Source organism: Acinonyx jubatus, chromosome F2 (genome assembly GCF_027475565.1).
Source record: "Acinonyx jubatus isolate Ajub_Pintada_27869175 chromosome F2, VMU_Ajub_asm_v1.0, whole genome shotgun sequence".
Taxonomy (NCBI): domain Eukaryota; kingdom Metazoa; phylum Chordata; class Mammalia; order Carnivora; family Felidae; genus Acinonyx; species Acinonyx jubatus.
The window spans coordinates 75,176,531-75,198,621 of record NC_069394.1 but is presented as its reverse complement, the minus strand read 5'-3'; the positions used below and the strand labels follow the sequence as shown (position 1 = coordinate 75,198,621).

The 22,091-nt window shown below is 38.0% G+C and overlaps 1 protein-coding gene across 1 annotated transcript in view; it reads left to right on the top strand.

Annotated features, from left to right (window-relative positions):
* LOC128312798 (polycystin-1-like) overlaps positions 1-22,091 on the top strand; it is a 95,064-nt gene that overhangs the window by 13,236 nt on the left and 59,737 nt on the right. Inside the window, exon 4 of the mRNA XM_053208185.1 lies at positions 5,035-5,198. Within this exon, the coding sequence (XP_053064160.1) occupies positions 5,035-5,198 (164 nt within the window). The remainder of the gene's footprint in view (positions 1-5,034; positions 5,199-22,091) is intronic.

Below are 22,091 nucleotides of genomic sequence, written 5' to 3'. Positions count from 1 at the left end.
GGCTGCGGTGGGCAGGGGGTAGCAACGGTATGAACAGAGTAGAATTAAGCATTTGACCAGCATGCCAGTCCATAAGCAATGCTAAAATACTTCCATGGATGTAAGGATTGAGAAAGTTTCATTTGCCATGACCTCTCTCGAGGAGAAAAGGGACTGTGAGTAGAGTAGAATTCTTAGATTCGTCACCTAGAGTCTGGGAGAGCCTCGCGGGGCCGTGTGAGGGGGGGATCTGGTTCCCTTTAGGGCTTTTGTTCCCGAGTCCCCTGCAGCTCTCCTCCCTCCTTCCTTGCCACAGGCTCAGCCTCTCCACCAAGCTCGAGCCGAGCACACGCTTCGTGATGCACCGTGCTATTGTTCTTTGTAGGCTGTCTCAGTCTACCTGTGATTGTAATCAGAGCAGTGGGAGGCTGCGATCTGCAGAGGGGAATAAGGCTCTGTCACGCTCACTGCATCTTTTTGTGTCCTGCTCTCTTAAGGCAAGCGTCACAGGAATATACTTGCTGTCCGGTGCTTCATCAGACAAAGCATGCCTGGCCCGTGGTTTTTACTGTGCATTAGGATGACTTAGGTTGGCAGCTAAGAGGAGTTTTTTCCTCAATATGCCGAGCTAACAATTGCATGGTCAGAGCTTAATTCACATGCAGTCTCCTTACATTTCTTTGAGTATTCGGTAGGGTAGTTGCCAAGTAACTGAAATGTGTCTAGACACAGATGTTTCTATATTCAACAACAGGGTCAATTTTCCGAGCTACAAAGGCAAATGCGTGTAGCCTCTGTAACAGAATACACAGAATAAGGTAAATATAAATTGTTAAGATCTCAAGAAGGGCTATTGCACTTTACTAGCTGCAGGGATTTTGCTCCCCAAAATAACTCGCTCGTGCCTTCCTGAAAATAAACCTCCAATTAATGAGAAAACTTGGGAAAGGAAACAGTTAACAGTAGACTTGCAATCTATTTTTTCCCCTTTTCCTAGGAAATGAAGGAGGTGCATCAGTCAAACCCCCCTGCATACATGCTAAGAATAAGACCTCCTGGTAGAAACACTAATGGTATTTATAAGAGAAAAGATAACAGAGAGCTCTTAACTAGGAAATGCTTTCAGCCGCTCTTCCAATTTTCCACTGCTTCATACGAAACCACCCTGAAGCTTAGTGGCTCAAAACAGTAATTGATTACCGTCTTTTACCTTTCAGTGGGTCGATGTGGCTCAGCCAGGTGATTTTAGCTCAGAAACTTTGGTGACTTTAGTCCAATAGTACTTCATTTGCACAGACCTCTGAAGCTATGGCTAGCCAGACTTCCAAGATGGGTCACCCGTTCCACCGGTCGATGACACTGGGAGCTCAGCTGGAGTTACCTTCCTCCGTAAGGCACCTTCCCAGGTGCCTTAGGTTTTCACAACACAACTCCTGGGGTGTAGGAGGGACTGTCCTAAAAGAGTGTCCTAACAGACCCAGATCAGTCTAGACTCAGAAGGCCCAGAATGTCACTTTGCTGCATCATAATGGTCAAGGGCAGCCCGAACTCAAGCAGGAAAAATGGACTCCACCTCTTAGTAGAGAGGTAAAATGGGCATTTTGCAAAAGAGCAAGTGGGTTGGGCGATATCGGTAAGGCCTTTAAATAATGCAGTGAGATCAGGCATATTCTGTGTAGATTGCCTATTGCAAATAAACCTGGTATTTATGGAGTGGTGGAGGCATGACTGGAGCCTGGGATGTAAACTGGGAAATCGATGGAGTTTGATAGCTGTGCTTGCATTGTTTAAATTTCGCATGTTTAGTCTGAACCAGCACATGTCCTAACGCAGGCTGGAGAGGACATTTTTGAGTTATATCGATCGTGCAGGGCAGGACTCGGCAAACTTTTATGATAAGGGGCCAGATAATAGGCATCTTAGGCTTTGCAGACCATATGGTCTCTGTTGCAGCTACCCAGCTCTGCTGTTATAGCACCAGAGCACCCATGGAAAATACATAAACAAATGGGCATGGCTGTGTTCCAGTGAAACTAATTACAAAAACAGGTTGTGGGCTGATTTGGCCAGTGGGCAATAATTTGCCAACCCCTGGTCTGGGATCTCTTCAAAGGAAGAACGCTTAGCCTATGGCTTGCCAATGAATAATCACTAAATTTGGTATTAGTTAAGATCTACCAACTGTCAAGTCTGGTTTAGTACTTTGACTCACATGACCCTTAGAGAGCCTTTTGAATATCTGTCACAATGCTTGAACATAATATGGACACTTCCTACTTGTAAGTCAGCTGGTCAACAACTACTAGTTGAATTCCAGTTGTTGGCATACCGTCAGGTCCTAAAGTTCAGGATTTTCTGGTTCGGTTTTATCTATACTGATTGCATTTAACTATGTAAGAATAGCAAATGACAGAACACATGCTTTTCATTGTTAATGTGGAAGCCCCTGTTTACACTTACTTTATTATTGACAAGAAATTTAAATTCATTGTTGGGTTATTTAGAGATCATGGAGTATATCTAGACTGCTTTTAAACATTTCTAACACAAAAGAAAAATAATCCTCCTAGGATGCAGCGTCCAAGAAAAATTTTCTTTTTTTCTGTAGTAGGATTTCTTCAAGTGGAGGTGACTATTATAGTATCTTTTCCAAATTTAAGCGTTGAGAGCCACTGAAAAGAGAGTAAAATGGGGCAGCCTGAGACAGATGCTCAGCGATGGCTTAGTGCACAGTCAACAATCTTTTTAAAACCTTTCAAAACATTGGTAAATACAAGATAGATATTTAGATTTCAGTTACGTGGAATTTTCTTGCTTCCTTTGGGAGCTTTGAGTTAATAGAAGTGATTTTCTGAAGAAGTTAACAGTATTTTGAGGTATGACTCCTTGGGGTTGGACACACAGCAGCTCTAAGGAGAGAAATAAAAGAGACACTTCGAATATCTGAACTCATGTTCTTTTGATTTTTTGGTAAAAAGAGTTTCACAATAGAAAATTAGAGAACAAAAACCTTGTAATTGTGACGCGTGATAAGAGATATAAAAACTATAAACATATTTTTAGCTCTGACAGAAATAAACTTTCACAGGACAGTGGAGTTTTTAGTTTAAATATAGACTCAGATTGTTTCTCTCTGTGATTTTCTACAAATGTTTCTAACTATTTTGTATTTTAGTAGTGAGACATTCTTAGAGAAATTAAATGATCAGATTTTAAAAAGTGTACTCTAGAAAATACTGGAAAGTAGTTAAAGTTTTTTCCAGTGGTGGTAAAGAAAATCCTGCCCAGAATAATGACAGTTTAAAAATATCACTGCAGAAGACGTTTCATTGCTTACTCCACTTTTAAAGCTCATATCGTGGTGACCTGGTAATTTCAAAAGGGAAGAATACAGGAGTATTATATAAATCAATGGCTCATTGTTACTTGTCTCTGTTTTAGTAAACAAGATATCCAAGCCGACACGCAAACTCCTCTGTGTCCCTCTCCCCATGATAGCATGATACAAAAAGCCCAGGGCGGGCCCAGATGGCAGGGGAAGGAGATAAGGATGAGATAGGAAAGAAGATCTAAAAACAGGAAAAGAGATACTTTAACTTCTTGAATTATGCATCAAAGCACAGGTGGAAAGCCTTCTATAAGAATTAATACCGTGATGAGATTCTCAATGAGATCATAGTTTGAAATGTTCGTGTTCTCTGTTTTCCCACTGAAAATGAACTGAAATTCCTCAAAGCAAACTTGCCACAGGGTGGAAGTCGCAGGGTGCACCCTGGGACTTGTGCCTCTCCCTTGGCATTTTGGTAGTGAGGCCTAATTAAATTCCATCTTTATTAACAAATGCAACATTACGCAAAATCTACCTGATGCAAGTTTTGTCAAACTGACTAGAGACGTTCCAGTGATCTTTGTGGATGGATTAGGGGCCGGGGAGAGTGGCGTTATGTATTAAAAGGGAAGATAACCTCTGAGTGGAGGACTTCCTGAGAACTCAGATATTCAGAATGGTGGTGGGTCTTCACCATCTTTTGCAAATGTAATAAATACTCACAAGGCGGGATGTACTTATGGAGGCTTTGAAAATAACAATAAAGACACCTTTAAATTGGCCTTACAATCCAGGATCGGTTGTGATGAGTCGGGATGCGTGCCCTACGTAGAGTTCTAGGGGACAGGAGGACTCTGTCCTCTGTTTCGCTTGACTACGTGGTATTGAGCTCGCATGGGAGGGTTTCACTGCTTTGGGGTTGATGATGTCGTTTTCTAAAGCGCACCGGATGATGAAATAAATACTATCTCGATTTGTTTTCCCAACTAAGTCTATCGTAGAACAATTGGTAGACCTTTTAAAAAGATATTTTCTGTCGTGCTCTGCTTGTCTCAGCCTTCCTGTGCCTCCAGCATTGCCCTGGCAGAAAGCTCAATGACCCGTTCAGCTTACACGACTCCTGGTGTTCCTCTGCTTCAAATTTGTCTTTTCTTCAACTTCCCCCTCCCAATTCTGCTAGGCCCTACGTACAATATTTTACTCCTTCCTTGTTGGTTCCTTCCACCCCTTAGGGGTTGGAATTTTTCTTGAAAAAAAACTTTAGCTCCTTTTGCTTTATTTTTAGGTTTTCCGCCTCCTCACCACAATTCTGCTAGAATCGCCAAGCCCATCTTGCCAAGGCTATTCCCTAGTACAGATACTGCCTTAATGCTGGGTTGTCAATATGTCTGTCATCAATTACCACCCAAAGGTTGGACGGTGATAAATTCCTAAATCTTCCAGCCAAGCACCTGGTACTAAATGTTTCCAGTTTAACGTTTTTCCCTAAAATGTCTGCTGTCCTACAAAGTTCACTGCTTATTTGCTTTGCGATTCAAATGCTCTATTCTAAGGCTTTTCCACATGCTAGTTTCCAAAAGGGAGTCCATGATTAGCAATTGCTGTAATACTTCTTGATTTCACAAATTATTCATCTCATAACTAAGTAGATTAGGTAGAACTCCTCATTTCCTAATATTAATATGGTTTTCTTCCACAATTTTTCTTATTTCCTTTTTTCTTTGCAGAAGGAGATTGGAAGGTGACCGTTGTCACTGGGGATCTTGAAAATGCTGGTACCACAGCAACTGTATCCCTTTATGTCCATGGGGAGGCGACATGTTCAGGTCCTATTATTTTGGGATCTGGGAAATACCAGCTATTCAACTCTAACAGTGCAGATATATTCAAGGTAAAATTGATATGCTACAACTTGCTTGCTAAGATATATTATGATATACATTCTCTAAGGTGGAATAGACCGTTCTTGTTTTGATTCTGTATTTGCATTACATTTTCTTGGTAGACATGAAATCTTTTATCCCAAGAGGTAATAGGAGTAGAGGGATAAATGGGTGTAATAACAAGAATATAAGATTTTTTGTTTCTTCACCATTTTTTTTTTACTATAAAGGTAACAAAGTACATGAACTTCAAAAAATTTTTAAAATTAGAGTGGAATACTTTATTCCTAATGCGATCATCAAGCAGTATTTCTGTTGTTGAGTATCTTTTCTAGTCCTTATCCATATCCAAGGAATATAATGCTATGATAAAAAGGAGGTGTGGCCTCATGGCTAAGACATGGTCTGAGGAGGCAAATGGCCAAGATTCAAATGTTGACTTGACTATTTACTGACACGGTGACCTTGACAACTACTGTGTGCCTCAATAACTCTTACCTCAAGGGGTTATCATGAGGCTTAAAATGAATTCATATACGTAACGTGTTTGGGGGCACCTGGGTGGCTCATTTGGTTAAGCGTCCGACTTCAGGTCAGGTCATGATCTCATGGTTCGTGTGTTTGAGCCCCACGTCAGGCACTGTGTTGACAGCTCGGAGCCTGGATCCTGCTTCTGATTCTGTGTCTCCCTCTCTCTCTTCCCGTCCCCGCTCATGCTCTGTCTCTCTCTCTTTCTCAAAAATAAATAAGCATTAAAAAAACTTTTTAAAAGTGTTTAGGGCAGTACCTAAAGGGCTTAATAGATGTTTACTCTTAATATGGTAGCACGAATTCTGTAGCCCCTTATTTATGCAAGGGACTACACAGTCTTCTGAACTAAAATCTTTATTAAATATTGACTATATGAAATTTGCCATATGCTATAGTTGTTGCTGTTGTTGGACATTTAAATGGCTTCAAGGTTTTTATTATTATAAATAATGTCATAATGAATATGTTTTTTACCTTAGTTTCTTTTTTTTATCCAACCAAAGCTTTTTATTTCCTTATGACAAATTCTGAGAGATGGGATTACTCTTTTTTTGTAAGATTATTTATTTATTTGAGAGAGAGAGAGAGCGACCTTATGCAGGGTAGGGGCAGAGAGAGAAAGAGAGAGAAGCAGGCTCCTCATTGTCAGTGCAAAACCCGACACAGGGCTTGAACTCACGAACTGTGAGATCATGACCTGAGCCGAGATCAAGAGTCAGATGCTTAACGGACTGAGCCGCCCAGTCCCCTCGAGATGGGATTACTCTTGACCCATTCTGACCAAGTGCTGACACTTTGTAAAAGTGTCTGATTTGTATAACACAGTGCCTGGCAAGACATAGTAAGCAATTGGTAAATTTTACTTGTTATTAAATAAGTCCTACACACCCCAAATCATGGTATTTATTTCTGCCATACACAGTGCTTAATATCTTTTAGTTAAAAAATTTTAATACCTCTTTCCAAGTTGCAGTATGTGACTGTGGATCTGTGCAAGTTATCTTCATTTCCTACCTTTTTGTTAAAATACCTTTATTGAGATGTAATTTACATACCATAACATCCATCCATTTAATGTATACAACTCATGATTTTAGTATATTCATAGAGTTGTGCAGCTAGCATCACATTCCCATTTTAGAATATTTTCACCTCCCCCCAAAAGAAAGTCCAGACCCATTAACAGCAACTCTCTAGTTTCTAGCCTTAGGAATTGAGTATCTACCCATTATTATCCAGTATTATATATATTATCCAGTATTATCCAGTATCTATGCAGTACTCCATTATATGAATATATAACATTTTATTTATTCACCCATTGGCTAATAGACACTTGGATTGTTTCTACTTTTAGCTATTAATATGGATAATTATTATGAATAATCTGTGAACATCCGTGTATAAATTTTTATATGGATACATGCTGTACAATTGACTCTTGAACAACACTGGTTTCGACTGTGCAGATCCACTTATATGTAGATTTTTTACAGCACAATACTATAAATATACTTCTTTTTCTTTATGATTTTCTTAACATTTTCTTTTTGCTATTGTGAGAATACAGTATATAATGTGTATGACATACAACATATATATTAATCGACCATTTACGGTATCAGTTAAGGCTTCTGTTCAACAGCAGGCTATTAGCGGTTAAGCTTTTGAGGGAGTCAAAAGTTATATGCGGATTTTCCACGGTGTGGGAGGTTGGCACCCTCACCCCTCATTGTTCAAGGATCAACTGAAAATTTCTCTAGGGTAGGTACCTAGGAGTAGAATTGCTGTATCATATGGAAGCTCAGTGTTTAACATTTTAAGAAAGTGATAAGCTTTTCCAGAGTGGCTGAACCAATTTTACATTCTCACCAGCAATGTATGAGGGTTCCTATTTTTCCACCTTCCAACAGAAATTTGTTAATTGTCTGTCTTTTGATTCTAGCTATCCTAGTGGATGTGAAGTGGTATCTCGTTGTGGTTTTGATATATATCTCCCTAATGACTAATTACGTTGAGTATCTTTTCATGTGCTTGTTAGGCATTTCTATATCTCCATTGGAGAAATGTCCTTTCAAATACTTAGCTCATTTTAATTGGATTATTTATCTTTTTACTAATGAGTTTAAGAGTTCTTTATATAGTCTGGATATGAAGCTCTTACCACATATATGACATAAATATTTTCTTCCATTTTGTGGGCTATCTTTTATTAACTTTTTTGATGGTATGGATTTGAATTACTTCTGGTGTCCTTTCAATTCAGCCTGACACATTCCCTTTAGTATTTCTTGTAGGGTAGTTCTGCTAATGATGCATTCTCTCAGTTTTTCTTTACCTGGGAATGTCTTAATTTGCATCTAGAATTCCTTGTCGGCAGTTGTTGTTGTTGTTGTTGTTGTTTCTCTCAGCTCTTTGAGTATGTCATCTTACTGCTTTCTGGCCATCATGATTTCTGAGAAGTCAGCTACTAATTTGATAGAGGATTCCTTGTGTATGATGAGTTGTTTTCTTTTGTGGTTTTCAAGATTCTCTCTTTGTTTTGGCTTTCAGTAGTTTGACTGTGTTGTAGCAGGATGTAGACTGCCTTCCTGTTGTTTTTCACAGCTACCATGGTTGCAAGTTTGCTGGGTTTTAAGGATATTGTAGAGCATGAGAGAAAAATGGAAGTAGATCAAGTTACAACACATAAACCCTTCTGTTCTTAACAAGGTCCACAGTTTTTATTGAACAAATGCTTTTCAGATTGTTGAAAGTCTTTGATTAATTTCCAGAGTTCTTGAAAATTTGATTTCAGTAATTTTTGCCATTGCTTTTATGGAGGGCCTCAATACACCATTCCAGAAGTCCTGCACTGTCCCTTTTTAAAAAATCTTTATCATATTTTGTTCTACTTTATTGAAATTTCTATTCTTCTATGAAATAATCTATTTGTGGCTGTGATTTTTATTATCTGCTGAAGATAAGTAGGATCTGTCCCAATGTAAACTTTGAGCCTGTGACTTTGAGCCTGTAATGTCATGTGACTAAATCCGTGCAACTTAAGAGCCACCAGCCAAGTGGTGTTAAGACATTGACCATCTCATTTTTTTAAGTTTATGTATTTATTTTGAGAGGAAGGGAGAGAGAGATTGAGAAGAGAGAGAGAGAGAGAGAGAGAGAGAGAGAGAGAGAATCCAAGCACCTTTTACACTTTCAGCACGGAGCTTAACGTGGGGCTTAAACTCATGAACTGTGAGATCATGACCTGAGCCGAAATCAAGAGCTGGATGCTCAACCAACTGAGCCACCAGGCACCCCTTGACCATCTCATTATTGTCAGAACAGTGAAAATCTTTTTGTTGTATAACTGGTTCATGTTGTGTTTGGCAACATGGGGCAGCTATAATGTTTCCTTGACCCAATCATAGGTGTTGAAGGAGAATTTAATGGTAGGCGCTACATAGAGTAGAGGATTCGAGCATCAAACAAGGGCTTGCAAAGTGATGTCAAGCTTTGTAGTAATTTTGGTAGCTACCTTCCATAGACTGTGGAGTCAGCCCTGTAGGAGCACCTGTAATGTCACAGAGAACCAGCCTGAAGGAAATGAGCCATCCTCAAAAAATGACCAAAAACAAAAATCAGAGCACAGTCTGTTACAGCAGGAAGTTTGAAGACAGAGGAATTTCTAGACCACAGGGACTGGACCTCATTTAGTTGCTAATTCTTGAATCTTACCCATTGACTGACATAGACTAGATACTTGTGGATGTCTTTTGACAGCATGAAAATTTAATAAAAATGACTTTGCTGAAATTTGTTTAATATTTGCTGCTTTCTCTTGAGGCACTCGTTGATTTTCCCTTGTGATCATTTGCACCTTGGAGGCATCATAAAGGCATCCCGTGTATCTTATATGTTTATTATTTACTTATAAACCTGCCTAGAGATTTAACTGAGCTTTTTATTGCATTTTTGCAAGTTGAAACACTAATAGTATTCTGTGTTGCTTGGGTAAGGTTGGTAGCTGAGCCCTTTGCTCCTAGAAAGTGTTTCCTGCTTCTAGTTTACTGTTGGATGAAGTCAATTAATTTTGTAGATGAATAGAATTAATGTTTATTATGAGCTCATAGGGCACTTACACAATTATTTGAATATCCCTTATGTTCCTCGAATAGAATGCATCATACATTTTTGCCTTTTAAGAATAATTTATATCAGCAGGAATTAGAAGACTTATATTTGAGCTCCAACTCTGACCTTTACTGTCTAAGGAAATATGGATAAACCACTCAACATTTCTAAGCTTTAATTTCCTCCTTTGTAAAATGGGTACAATAATACCTCAGAATGTTATTGTACATATTTAAAGAGTTAAAAATTAAAATGATTTATAGAAACACTTGACTTTATACTTCTAATGCAGACTCTATGTTCCTGCCCGCAAATTGAGGTTGTTTTCCTGATGGGGTGAGATTTAAGAAAAATTTTCAGATGAATGAGGGCAGGAAGGCAGCTCGGCAGATGGTTGGTAGGTGGCTATTGCCGGCATGGGAGGGTCTGCGTAGAAACGTGTCTGGAGGCTGGAGTAGGAGGAAGAAGGAGAGGGAGCCAAGACTAGGTTGGCTCGGCTAGAGTAAGGCAGTGACTATGTAAGTAATAGAAGGGATGTTCATCTTGGGACTTTTCAGTGTTGAAAGGTTAGATATTCATGTGGAGCTACAAATTATTAGGCATTAGCTAAATGGATGCTAGCATGTCATTTTGATTTTGGCACAACTGGGTATGACTTATTTCTTTGTAATTTTCTATCCTTTTCTCTCCTCCTCTTGTCCATTCATCCTCCCTCCCTGTCTACCTTCTTCCTTCCTTCCTTCCTTCCTTCCTTCCTTCCTTCCTTCCTTCCTTCCTTCCTTTTTTAAATTTTTTTCTTTTTCTTTTATTTTTTATTTTTAATATGAAATGTGTTGTCAAATTAGTTTCCATACAACACCCAGGGCTCATCCCAACAGGTGCCCTCCTCAATGCCCATCACCCACCCACCCTGCCCTCCCACCCCCCCATCAACCTTCAGTTTATTTTCAGTTTTTAAGAGTCTCTTATAGTTTGGTTCTGTCCCTCTCTTTTTTTTTTCTTCCCCTCCCCCATGGTCTTCTGTTAAGTTTCTCAGGATCCACATAAGAGTGAAAACATATGGTATCCGTCTTTCTCTGTATGATACTGAGATACCACCTCACACCAGTCAGAGTGACTAAAATGAACAAATCAGGAGACTATAGGTGCTGGTGAGGAGGTGGAGACACGGGAACCCTCTTGCACTGTTGGTGGGAATGCAAACTGGTGCAGCCGCTCTGGAAAACAGTGTGGAAGTTCCTCAAAAAATTAAAAATAGATCTACCCTATGACCCAGCAATAGCACTGCTAGGAATTTACCCAAGGGATCCAGGAGAGCTGATGCGTAGGGACACTTGTACCCCAATGTTTGTAGTAGCACTTTCAACGATAGCCAAATCATGGAAAGAGCCTTTCTTCCTTCCTTCCTTCCTTCCTTCCTTCCTGCCTTCCTGCCTTCCTGCCTTCCTGCCTTCCTGCCTTCCTGCCTTCTTGCCTCCCTCCCTCTTTCTTTCTTTCTTTCTTTCTTTCTTTCTTTCTTTCTTTCTTTCTTTCTTTCTTTCTTTCTACTTAAAATCTGGAGTTTGGTAACATTTCACATTGACTCCATTTGGCAGTCTAGGAATTGCAACCTTCAGCAGTGCCGTGCTGACATAATTGGCTTTCCTGTAGACGACAGGTCCTAAAGACAATTTAACTTGATCTTTTTCCTCTGTCAAATAGTTGAAAGTATTTTCTAATGATGTCTACGTTTGGAGCACCAAGTTTTCACATACGAATTCTTATCCAAAAAGGCCAGTAGAGTTGCTTTGCTTAAATAAAGTACAGAAACCAAAACCCCAATACAGAATAATCTACAGAAAGCAGATAACCACTTTTCAGAAGGACCAGATTTTCTCAGAAAAGGCTAAATGTTAAAACAAAAAGACTATTGACCTCAGATAGCAAACATTACATAGTAATTGGAGGATTACCAAAAGAATATGGCGTGGCCTATTCCTTAGAAGCCAAAAACCTTTGTGGATGAAAACTAAAAGGGCCTTAGCTAATGTCTACTCCGAGCTAGATGTCAGCTATTTAGTAAACCTGGACACATGAAAGAAAAGCCCCTTTCTCTGATGCCTCTCTCTTGACCTGGTGAAATTCTCTTCTTCGCAAAGACCAACACATCTGTGGTCTTGATCACAGCCTCTTCCATTTTTCGTGATTGTATTCCATCAGCCATCCTTATTCTTCCTTGCATCTTCAGAATGACTCTGCTTAATCTTTGCCTTCAATCTATCAATGTGCTTACATCTTCCCTATTATAAAAATAACCTTTAATCTGCTCTTAAATTACTGACCTTTCTCCTCTTCTTTGCACACCTTTTAAAATACTGATTTATCCTTGTAGCTTCACCTCTTTCTCTCCCCATTCTCTCCTGTGGTTTGGGATTTTCACCCATCACTCTATTTAAGACATGTTTTCTAGGATCGTCAATGAAGTCCTAATTATCCCTCTCCCCCACTTGTTATCCCGGGTTGCTGGTTAAGGAATTATTGGGCAGGTGGCTGGGTAGTGTCATGATAGGGGTTGGTGCTAGGATCAGATCTCCTAGATTCAAATTCTAGCTTCTTGACCACCTTATCTGTAGGAAATCATTTAAAATTTTATGGTCTATAAAATGGGCAAAAATAATCGCACCTAAGAGATTTGTGAGGATTATATGAGGTACATAAAATCAGTATAAGATGTTTAGCACAAAGGAGGGCACATAGAAAACACTCAGAAATTTTGAAATATTTTTAATGTATTTGGAAAGAAATGGACAAAAGGGTTTCAGGAAAGAATAGGTGACTGTTATGAGTGTCTCCCCTCATCTCCTGCCCTGCCAAAGATACTGAAATCCTAAGTCTTGGTACCTGTGAATGTAACCTTATTTGGAAATAGGGTCTTTGCAGATATAATTAAGATATAAATTATCATGAGGTGAAGGGCTCACCTTTGATGCAATATGACTGGTGTCTTAAAAATAGAGGAGCAGAGAGACACAGGGAGAACACCGTGTGATGACAGAAGCAAAGAGTGGAATGTTACAGCTGTAAGTCATAGGATGCCAAGGGCCAATGGCCGCTACCAGAATATAGAGAGGCAAGGAAATACTCTGTTTAGAGTCTCGGAGAGAGCATGACCTTGTCAAAGCCTTGATTTCAGACCCTAGCCTCCATAAGGTGCACTAAGACATTTCTGGTGTTTTAAGCCACCCAGTTTGTGGTGCTTTGCTGCGGCAGCCCTAGAAAACTAAAACAGTGATCGACAGTCAGATGTTTCCGAGGAAGGGAGGGTGAAAACGGAAAGAAGATGATGAATTTGCCAACAAGGAGGAGTGTTTTGGAGGAGAGCTGTTTTACTGATGGTACTGAGAAAGATCACAGGGAGTGAAAAGAGTCTCTCATGGTGTGAAGAGAAATGGTGGCTCTAGATAAAGAGCCACTTTCCTTTTGAATTTCTTAGATGAAGAACAATGGGTGGTTTGATAGAAGTCACAACAGGATAGAGAATGGGACTCTTAAAAAGCAGAACTGTCCACTTTTGAACTGGAAGAAGATGACAAGAGAGAGGCATCTTTGCATATAAGATTGCAGAGGAACAATGGCGTGTGAGAGTCAGAGCTCTTAAAAGACAAAGGGATCTATCTGTTAGCAAGGATACAGCTGGAGGCATTGGTTGTGTTAAGGAGAAGGACACTATGTCATGGTCTTTGATACTAGAAATGAGGATTAGAAATACATATAGTAACATGGGCACCTGGGTGGCTCAGTGGGTTGAGCATCTGACTTCTGCTCAGGTCACGATCTCGCTGTTCGTGGGTTTGAGCCCCGCGTCAGGCTCTGTGCTGACAGCTCGGAGCCTGGAGCCTGCTTCAGATTTTGTCTCCCCCTCTCTCTGCCACTCCCCTGCTCACACTCTGTCTGTCTCTCAAAAATAAATAAACATTAAAAAAAAATTAAATAAATAAATAACAAATAAAATAACAAATACTAAGATAGAAATAAAGTAGGGGCACCTGGGTGGCTCAGTCGGTTAAGCATTCAACTTGGGCCCAGGTCATGATCTCACGGTTCATGAATTCAAGCCCCACAGCAGGCTCCGCACTGATGGCATAGAGCCTGCTTGGGATTCTCTCTCCCTCTGTCCCTCTCTCCCTCCCTCTCTGCCTCTCTCCCACTTGTACACGCTCTCTCTCTCTCTCTCTCTCTCTCTCTCAAGATATATAAATAAACTTTTAAAAAAGATAGAAATGAAGTATAAGCAGTTTAGTTCTAACACTTGTTTTGAAAATGTGAACTTGTGCCAACATGATTGATATAGTAAGGAAAAATTTGATTCTAATTGGAATTTCACATTTGGTTATTATGCACATTTCATCCACAAGAAACACTAGGTGCATGCGGTAAATTCTACCCAGGCGAACCGGGCCACAAAAGGACTATAAAAACTGCACATATACACTTTAAACACCTACCAGCTTTCTCACCTCACTGTGTGTGGGGTAAGTCACATCTCTCCACATCTGGTGTTAAAAATTGTCTTCCAATTTCTGATAATCCTATTACGTTACTTGACAAAAACTCACAAGCTGCAGTACTTTCCACCATCTCCTCCGCAAGTAAGCCTGATGTTTGGTGCTACATATATTGCAATATTTATGAATTTCTTAACCATCAGCATTTGTAAAACTTCCTACCATTTTCGTGAGGTGTCTATCCTGTTTTTATGTCACTGACAGAGTTTTTGGTTGTTGGTTCCCAACTTCTTTTCTCCCCATAAATCTTGTGGTTTTTATTATACGATTTTGTGTTATGGTGATTTTTTTTTTTTTTAAAGGAAACTGAAGTCAGTGCATTTCTTTAATACTGGTGGCTCTGTTACCCATTTGTTCCCTGGAATTTTGAAAAAAAAATTATTTCTTTTTTAAAAATACAGTTACGGGGTACCTGGTGGCTCAGTCAGTTGAGTGTCCGACTCTTGATTTGGGCTCAGGTCATGATCTTGTGGTTGTGGGTTTGAGCCCCATGTCCAGCTCCGTGCTGAGTGTGGAGCCTGCTTAAGATGCTCTCTCTCCCTCTCCCTCTGCCCCTCCCCCACTTGTGTTCATGCAGTCTTTCTCAAAAAAAAAAAGGAAGTATAATTAATATACAGTGTTATATTAGTTTTAGGTATACAGTATGATTCAACAGTTCTATACATTACTCAGTGCTCATCACGATAAGTGTACCCTTAATTTCCTTCACCTATTTCAACCTTCCCCCAACCAACATTTCCTCTGGTAACCACCAGTTTATCCTCTGTATTTAAGGGTCTGGTTTTTTGTCTTTTTTTCCTTGGTTCATATTTTTTTGTTGTTGTTTCTTAAGTTCCACATATGAATGAAATCATATAGTATTTGTATTTCTCTGACTAATTTATTTCCCTTAACATTATACCTTCTAGATCCATCCATGTTGTTGCAAATGGCAAGTTGTAATTCATTTTATGGCTGAGTAATATTCCATTGTTTTGTTCCCTGAAATTTTATTATTGAAACAGTCACAAATTGTATCATGCAGATGAGGCCAATTAGTAAATTGAGTTTATAGCTCAAGTGATTTTCAGGCATAAGACAACAGAGGAAAAAGATCATCATGCTGACATGATTTATTTTGGGGTATTAAAATTCTTACTGTATGTTGAGTTGCATGAATATGAAGTGATTTGTTTCTTGAATATTTTAATTACCAACATATATACAGGAAACATTCTTCATCTTTTTGGTTGTCATTTAAGGGAGTAAAAGTAAATTATAAGGTTGTTCTTCTCCTGGCTTCACAATATCACGTATACTTAGGTATCTATATAGTAGTTTCTATTTTTATCCCCATGGTCTTTTAACATACACAGTCTTAGCTTTACAATATTTTGTATATATCTTTTTTTTTAAAGACCTATGGTAGCAAAAATGATTAATGTTTTCCATACAGTTATTTTATTCAGTATTTTTTGGGCTTGATTCTCCCTACATTAGCAAAATCTATAAATAATAAGGTTATTAAAATAAATGCCTTTGCACATTTTGAGATTATGCTAGTTGATTAGAAAAGTTTTTTTTATGATGGAATTCAGCAAGACCTTGGTGATATTATTTGCTACTGTCATATAAAAATAAAATGATAGGAAGCTATGAAGTGATTAATTTTAATGCTATGTAAATTTGATAACTTTTAACTTTAATAAAAAAGAAATAAATCTGGGCTTCTGGGTGGCTCAGTCGGTTGAGCATCCAACTTCAGCTCAGGTCATGATCTCACGGTTCATGAGTTCGAGCCCCACATCAAGCTCTGTGCTGACAGCTCAGAGCCTGGAGCCTGCTTCGGATTCTGTGCCTCCCTCTCTCTCTGACCTTCCCCTGTTCATGCTCTGTCTCTGTCTCAAAAATAAATAAACATTAAAAAAAATTAAAAAAAAATAAATCTCTCACTGTCTGAAACAAATTCATTCAAAAACATTAATGGAGACATTCGTTCCCAAATACCATGCCAAAAATGTTTAGTTTCTCTGTAAAATTTATAGATATTTGTAATATATCTACATATTTATAATTAAAGTGGGTTTTGGGGCACCTGGGTGGCTCAGCTGGTTAAGCATCTGATTCTTAATGTTGGCTCAGATCATGATCTTGTGTTAGTAAGATCGAGCCCCAAATTGGGCTGTGTGCTGAGTCTGGAGCCTGCTTGGGATTCTCTCTCTCCCTCTTTCTTTCTGCCCCTCCGCTACTTGTGCACACGCTCTCTCTCTCTCTCTCTCTCTCTCTCAAAATAAATAAACTTTAAAAAATAAAGTGGGTTTCTTATAAATAGTATATAGTCAAGTCTTGCTTTTTTACTCTCTCTGATAATCTCTGTCATTTAGCTATGTTTAGACCATTTATATTTAAAGGATAATTTCTGTAATTGGAATAAAATATGCCATTTTGTCAATTGTCTTCTATTTCTTACCCTCCCTTCCTTCCTTCCTTCCTTCCTTCCTTCCTTCCTTCCTTCCTTCCTTCCTCTTTCTGCCTTCTCTGGATTTAATTGAACTTTGAAAGTAAATCAGTTCTAACTCCTCTATTGATATTATTTATACTTCTTTTTTTCTAATCTAAGTTAACCTAGTGTAGTAGATATTATTTATACATTTTTTATTTTTCTGTCTTTTATCAACTTAGCAGTTGTCCCATGGTTTACAAATATCCATTTTAAAATAACCTGAGTCTCCCTTCAAATAATATACCACTTCATGTAGAAAGTAAGGATCTTATAACAGAATTGTCCTAATTTCTACCTCCTGTTTCTTGTACCATTACTATCATAGATTTTACTTTTACATGTGTATAAATATACAACATATAATTACTGATTTTGCTTTAAACATAAATAGTTACTTTTTAGAGAATGAAAATGAGAAAAAAGAACTTTTTATTTTACCTTCATTCTTTTCTGACATTATTTCTCTGTGTAGATCAAAGCTTCTGGCTTTTCATAATCTGAAGATTTCCCTTCAACACTGCCTGCTATGTAGGCTTAATTAAACAAAGAATTCCCTCAGTTTTTGTTCCTCTGAAAAAGTCTTTGTTTCTCCTTCATTTTAAAATGATGTTTTCACTGGGTATAGAATTCTTCATTACCAGGGTTTTTTCTTTAAGTACTTTTAGTACCTCTTTAGTACTCCATTGCTTTTTTGCTTGTGTATATTATGACAAGAAGTCTGCTGTAATTCTTATCCTTTCTACTGTTCATGTGTCTTTTTTTCCTCTGACTGCCTTCAAGATTTTGTCTGTTTTGGTTTACATCACTTTGAATATAATGTGCCTGCTGCTGGTGGTGGTGGTGGTGTTGTGTGTGTGTGTGTGTGTGTGTGTGTGTGTTAGTATTTATCCTCCCTGGTGAGCTTTTGGGATCTATGGTTTGGTTTCTATATCTAGTTTTGAAAAGTTTTGACTATTACCTATTTCAAATATTTCTCAGGCCCTGTTCTGCTTCTTCTCCTTCTGGGATTCCAATTGTTAAACTGTAAGACTGTTAGTTTGATATTGTCCTACAGCTGTTGGGTTCTCTGTTCTATTTTTTTTCCCATTTTTTTCTGTTTATATCACCTTATCTAAAAATTCATTGATTCTCTCCTATGCCATGTTGAATCTACTGATGAAGCTGTCAAAAACTTTGTTTTCATGTCTATAACTATGTTTTTGATTTCTAGAATTTGCTTTAGCTCTTTCTTATAGTTTCTCATTGTTCTATCTAATCTTGTATATTGTCTGCATCTTCTATTAGAGACTTAATATATTTATCATAATTACATTAAATTATTTGTCTGATAGTTTCAATGTCTGTGTCATATCTGGGTCTGGTTTTGATTATTGCTTAGTCTTTTTGGATTGTGGTTTTCCTGTCATTTTACATGCCTTGTAATTTTTTTTGTTGGAAGCTACATATATTGTATAGAATAGAAGATGCTGGGGCCAGTATTGTTCATGCTTAGAGATGAGCATACCTTCCTACGTTTAGCATTTAGTGTAAGAGTATGTGCTAATATAATCAATAGTTGGGCTGAGATTAAAGACTTTTGTTGCTATGGTTATACTTAGTGTATTATAGTCTTCATATTCCTTTAATAACACCTGTGTTTAGGATGTACCCTAATTTGTCAGAGAGTTTTTCTCAATGTTTCTTTCCCAAATGTTACATTTGTTAATGTGGTGATGAGAGGGTGGGAGAGAGGTATGTATGTTCTCTGATATTCTGATTAAGCCTCAGTCTTGGCTGGGCATTATGAACATGGGTCTGGGGTTATGACCTTCACAAGTGTTCCCACTCTTCTCCAGATGTAGTGAGTCTATTGCATATTCCTCCTCCTCCCCCAGGGCCAGAGGTTTGTTTACTTCATGTTTCGTGGCCCAAGCTGCAGTGGGTTTCCACCCGTGTCCTCAGGTGACTGTTTTTGTTCCTTTTCCTTCTGCAGATTATATTTTCTGTTCCAAAGGAGAGATAGGAAAAATAGGTCTGGGCAGAGTTTCAGCAGTGACTGCTGTTTCCCCTTCTAGCCATACCAGGAAGGATTCTTTCTTAAAATTCTACGTAATCTTTCCTGTAAATTCCTGGTGGGGTTGCTAGAGGAATAGTCTGTAAGTAGGTTCAAGCTTTTGTGATAGTTCACACCTAGCCCTTGGCAATTTGTTGAAAATTTCTAGGTGAATTATTGTATTGACTTATATGAGATTTGTTGGCATCTGCCCCAGATAAGCAAATATTTGGGTCCTATGTCTCCCTGCAACCCCCCCACCTCTCTCTCTCTCTAATTTTGGGTTAGTTTTCTATCCTGGATCCTAGTTCTCTGAAAAGGTCATTAATTTACAGCTTACCCAGTTTTTTTTTTTCTGTTGTAAAGGTGAGAATGACCCCATTTCTTCCAATTCTCTACATCTCTAAGCTCAAACTACATGTGTTTATGTGTGTGTATATGTACACACATATTTGTACACATATATACATCTATCTATCTATCTATCTATCTAGATCTATAGATTTATTTATTTCCTATTTATAAGATTGGTTTTTGGATAGTCATCAATGAAGAGCTAAAAATTCTATATAAAAATTTAAAATGTATAAAGGCTCAATAACCAGCTGGGCAAAAAGATATTACTCAGAAACATTAAGTCTATATACTCCATCTTCTATGAGAAGAGAATAAATATCCTAGACTATAATAAAAGAAATTAAAGTAATATTTAAGAAAGCACTTCTAAATAATAAAGGTAGAATAGCCTTGGAATAATATTTATTATGTTTTCTTCTCTGACAGTATTAAACAACAGCTGGGACTTTTTTAGTATGTCCTAATTTAGATGAAACCAACCTATCATCAGTAAGGGAATCTAATTTTTGAATTTCAAATAGACGGCTTAATCATGATATTCAATAGAAAGTATTAGACATTAAGAATATAGGCATTTTACATTTGCAGCAACATGGATGGAACTGGAAGGTATTAATGCTGAGTGAAGAAAGTCAGTCAGAGAAGGACAGATATCATATGTTTTCATGCCTCTGTGGATCTTGAGAAACTTAAAAGAAGGCCTTAGGGGAAGGGAAGGGGAAAAATGGTTACAAACAGACAGGGAAGGAGGCAAACCACAAGAGACTTTTAAATACAGAGAACAAACTGAGGGTGGAAGGGGGTGGGGGAGAGGGGGAAATGGGTGATGGGCACTGAGGAGGGCACTTGATGGGATGAACCCTGGGTGTTGTATGTAAGCCAATTTGACAAATTATATTGAAAGATTGTAAATCAATAAAAAAAAGAATGTAGGCATTTTAATGAGAAAAAATGAGAAATACCTTCAAATATACATTTGGAGTCAGGAGACTAGTAAGTTCTTAGGAAGGATAAGGTAAAATCTAAGAAAAATGTTTCATCCAGCTTTTCAAAAAGCATTTTAGAAAGATCAAATTGTTTCTTCCTTAGAAGATAGGGTCTTCAAAGGATATTATTCATTTCAGTGTAGTTCAGCAAGTGTTTATAGAGCTCACACAATGTTTTCAACACTGTGCTTAGACCTCTGATAGGTATAGAACTATAAAATAAGGAACAATCACATTGAAGAGAGGGGACATGTGCACATGAAACAGGGAAGATGCCAGAAATTTTATGACTTAGTGCCCCATTAAGCAGTGTAGATAAAAAATGTTTTAGGCGCTCAGGGAAAGGATCTACAGTTCTCTCTTGGGACTTGCTCAAGCAAAATCTTTTATAGCTGTTGACTAGTGGACCTTTCAACTGGGATCAGGGTGTGCTGGACGTGTTGTTCTATAAAAACAAGGTAGCTTACTAAGCTTAAGGGAGACAAGAAATTTGCCTCTCTTTGAATTCATGGTTCATTCTTTTTCTCTGTCCTTCTTTGTGCCTCTCAAATAGAGTATGAGCAACCAAAACTGCAACGCCTTATTTTCAAAAATCTCACCAAAAACTTTGGCTTATTTTTTAGTCTAATCATAATTCAGTTTTCAAATTAGTTTTCATAGCTACTTTGAGAATCAATGTGATATATGCACTGGGAGTCTATATAAATATGTTCCTTATTATCTCATGGAGAAGATTAGAGAGAAACACATGAGCAGATTTTTGGACTATTGATAAGACAGTTAGATATCATAGGTAAAAATAGAAGATTGAGATGTTGAATTCTGCCCTGTGACACTGATGGTTATGAGAGGCCTCCTAAGGACCATGGAATTTACCCTGACCCTTTAAGGGTTAATGGATTTGATGTAACTATAATGACTCACTTAAGAAAACTAAAGATCCAGAAAAATATGTAACAAATAATGGAATTACACAGTATCATCCCCCAAATGCTATTCAAAAAAGGATGTCATTGAATAATTTTCCTAAAATAATTGCTTCTATCTAAAGGAATGAGGTTTATTTCCATATACTATTGTGAAATGATTTCCAGAATATGTTATATAGTGGGGAAAAAAGTGGAGAAAAACATGTATGCTACCATTTATTTAAGAAAAGGGATGTTATATGAATATATGGTGTCTTCAACTTTTCCAGTAGAGGTACAAAAATAAAATAAAACCAATGATGGATAAAGATGAAGTGGACCAATTCCGTGGAAGATACAGTTTACCAAAACTATGCAAAAAGAAATAGACAATCTGAATAGATTGTGTCTATTAAAGAAATTTAATCAATTAATAACCTTCCAAAAACAGAAAGCATCATGTCCAGATGGGTTCACTGGTGAGTTCTACCTAACATTTAAAGAAGAAATGATACAAATTCTCTACAATTTCTTTCAGAAAACAGAAGCAGAGGGAATACTCTCATACATTGCTGGTGGGAATGCAAAATAGTAAGCCACTTCAGAAGACAGTTTAGCAGTTTCTTACAAAACTAAACATACTCGTATCATATACTCCAGCATTTGCAATTTTCAGTACTTACCCAAAGGAGTTAAAAACTTAAGTATACACAAAAACCTGCACGTAGATGTTTATAGTAACTTTATTCATAATTGCCAAAACTTAGAAGCAACCTAGATGCCCTTCGGTAGGTGAATGGATAAACAACAGGTGGTGCATTTAGACACTGGAATATTATTCAGCACTAAAAGGAAATGAGCTATCAAGCCATGAAAAGATATGGAGGAAGCTTAAATGCATCTTACTAAGTGAAAGAAGCCAATCTGAGAAGGCTGCATACTGTAGAA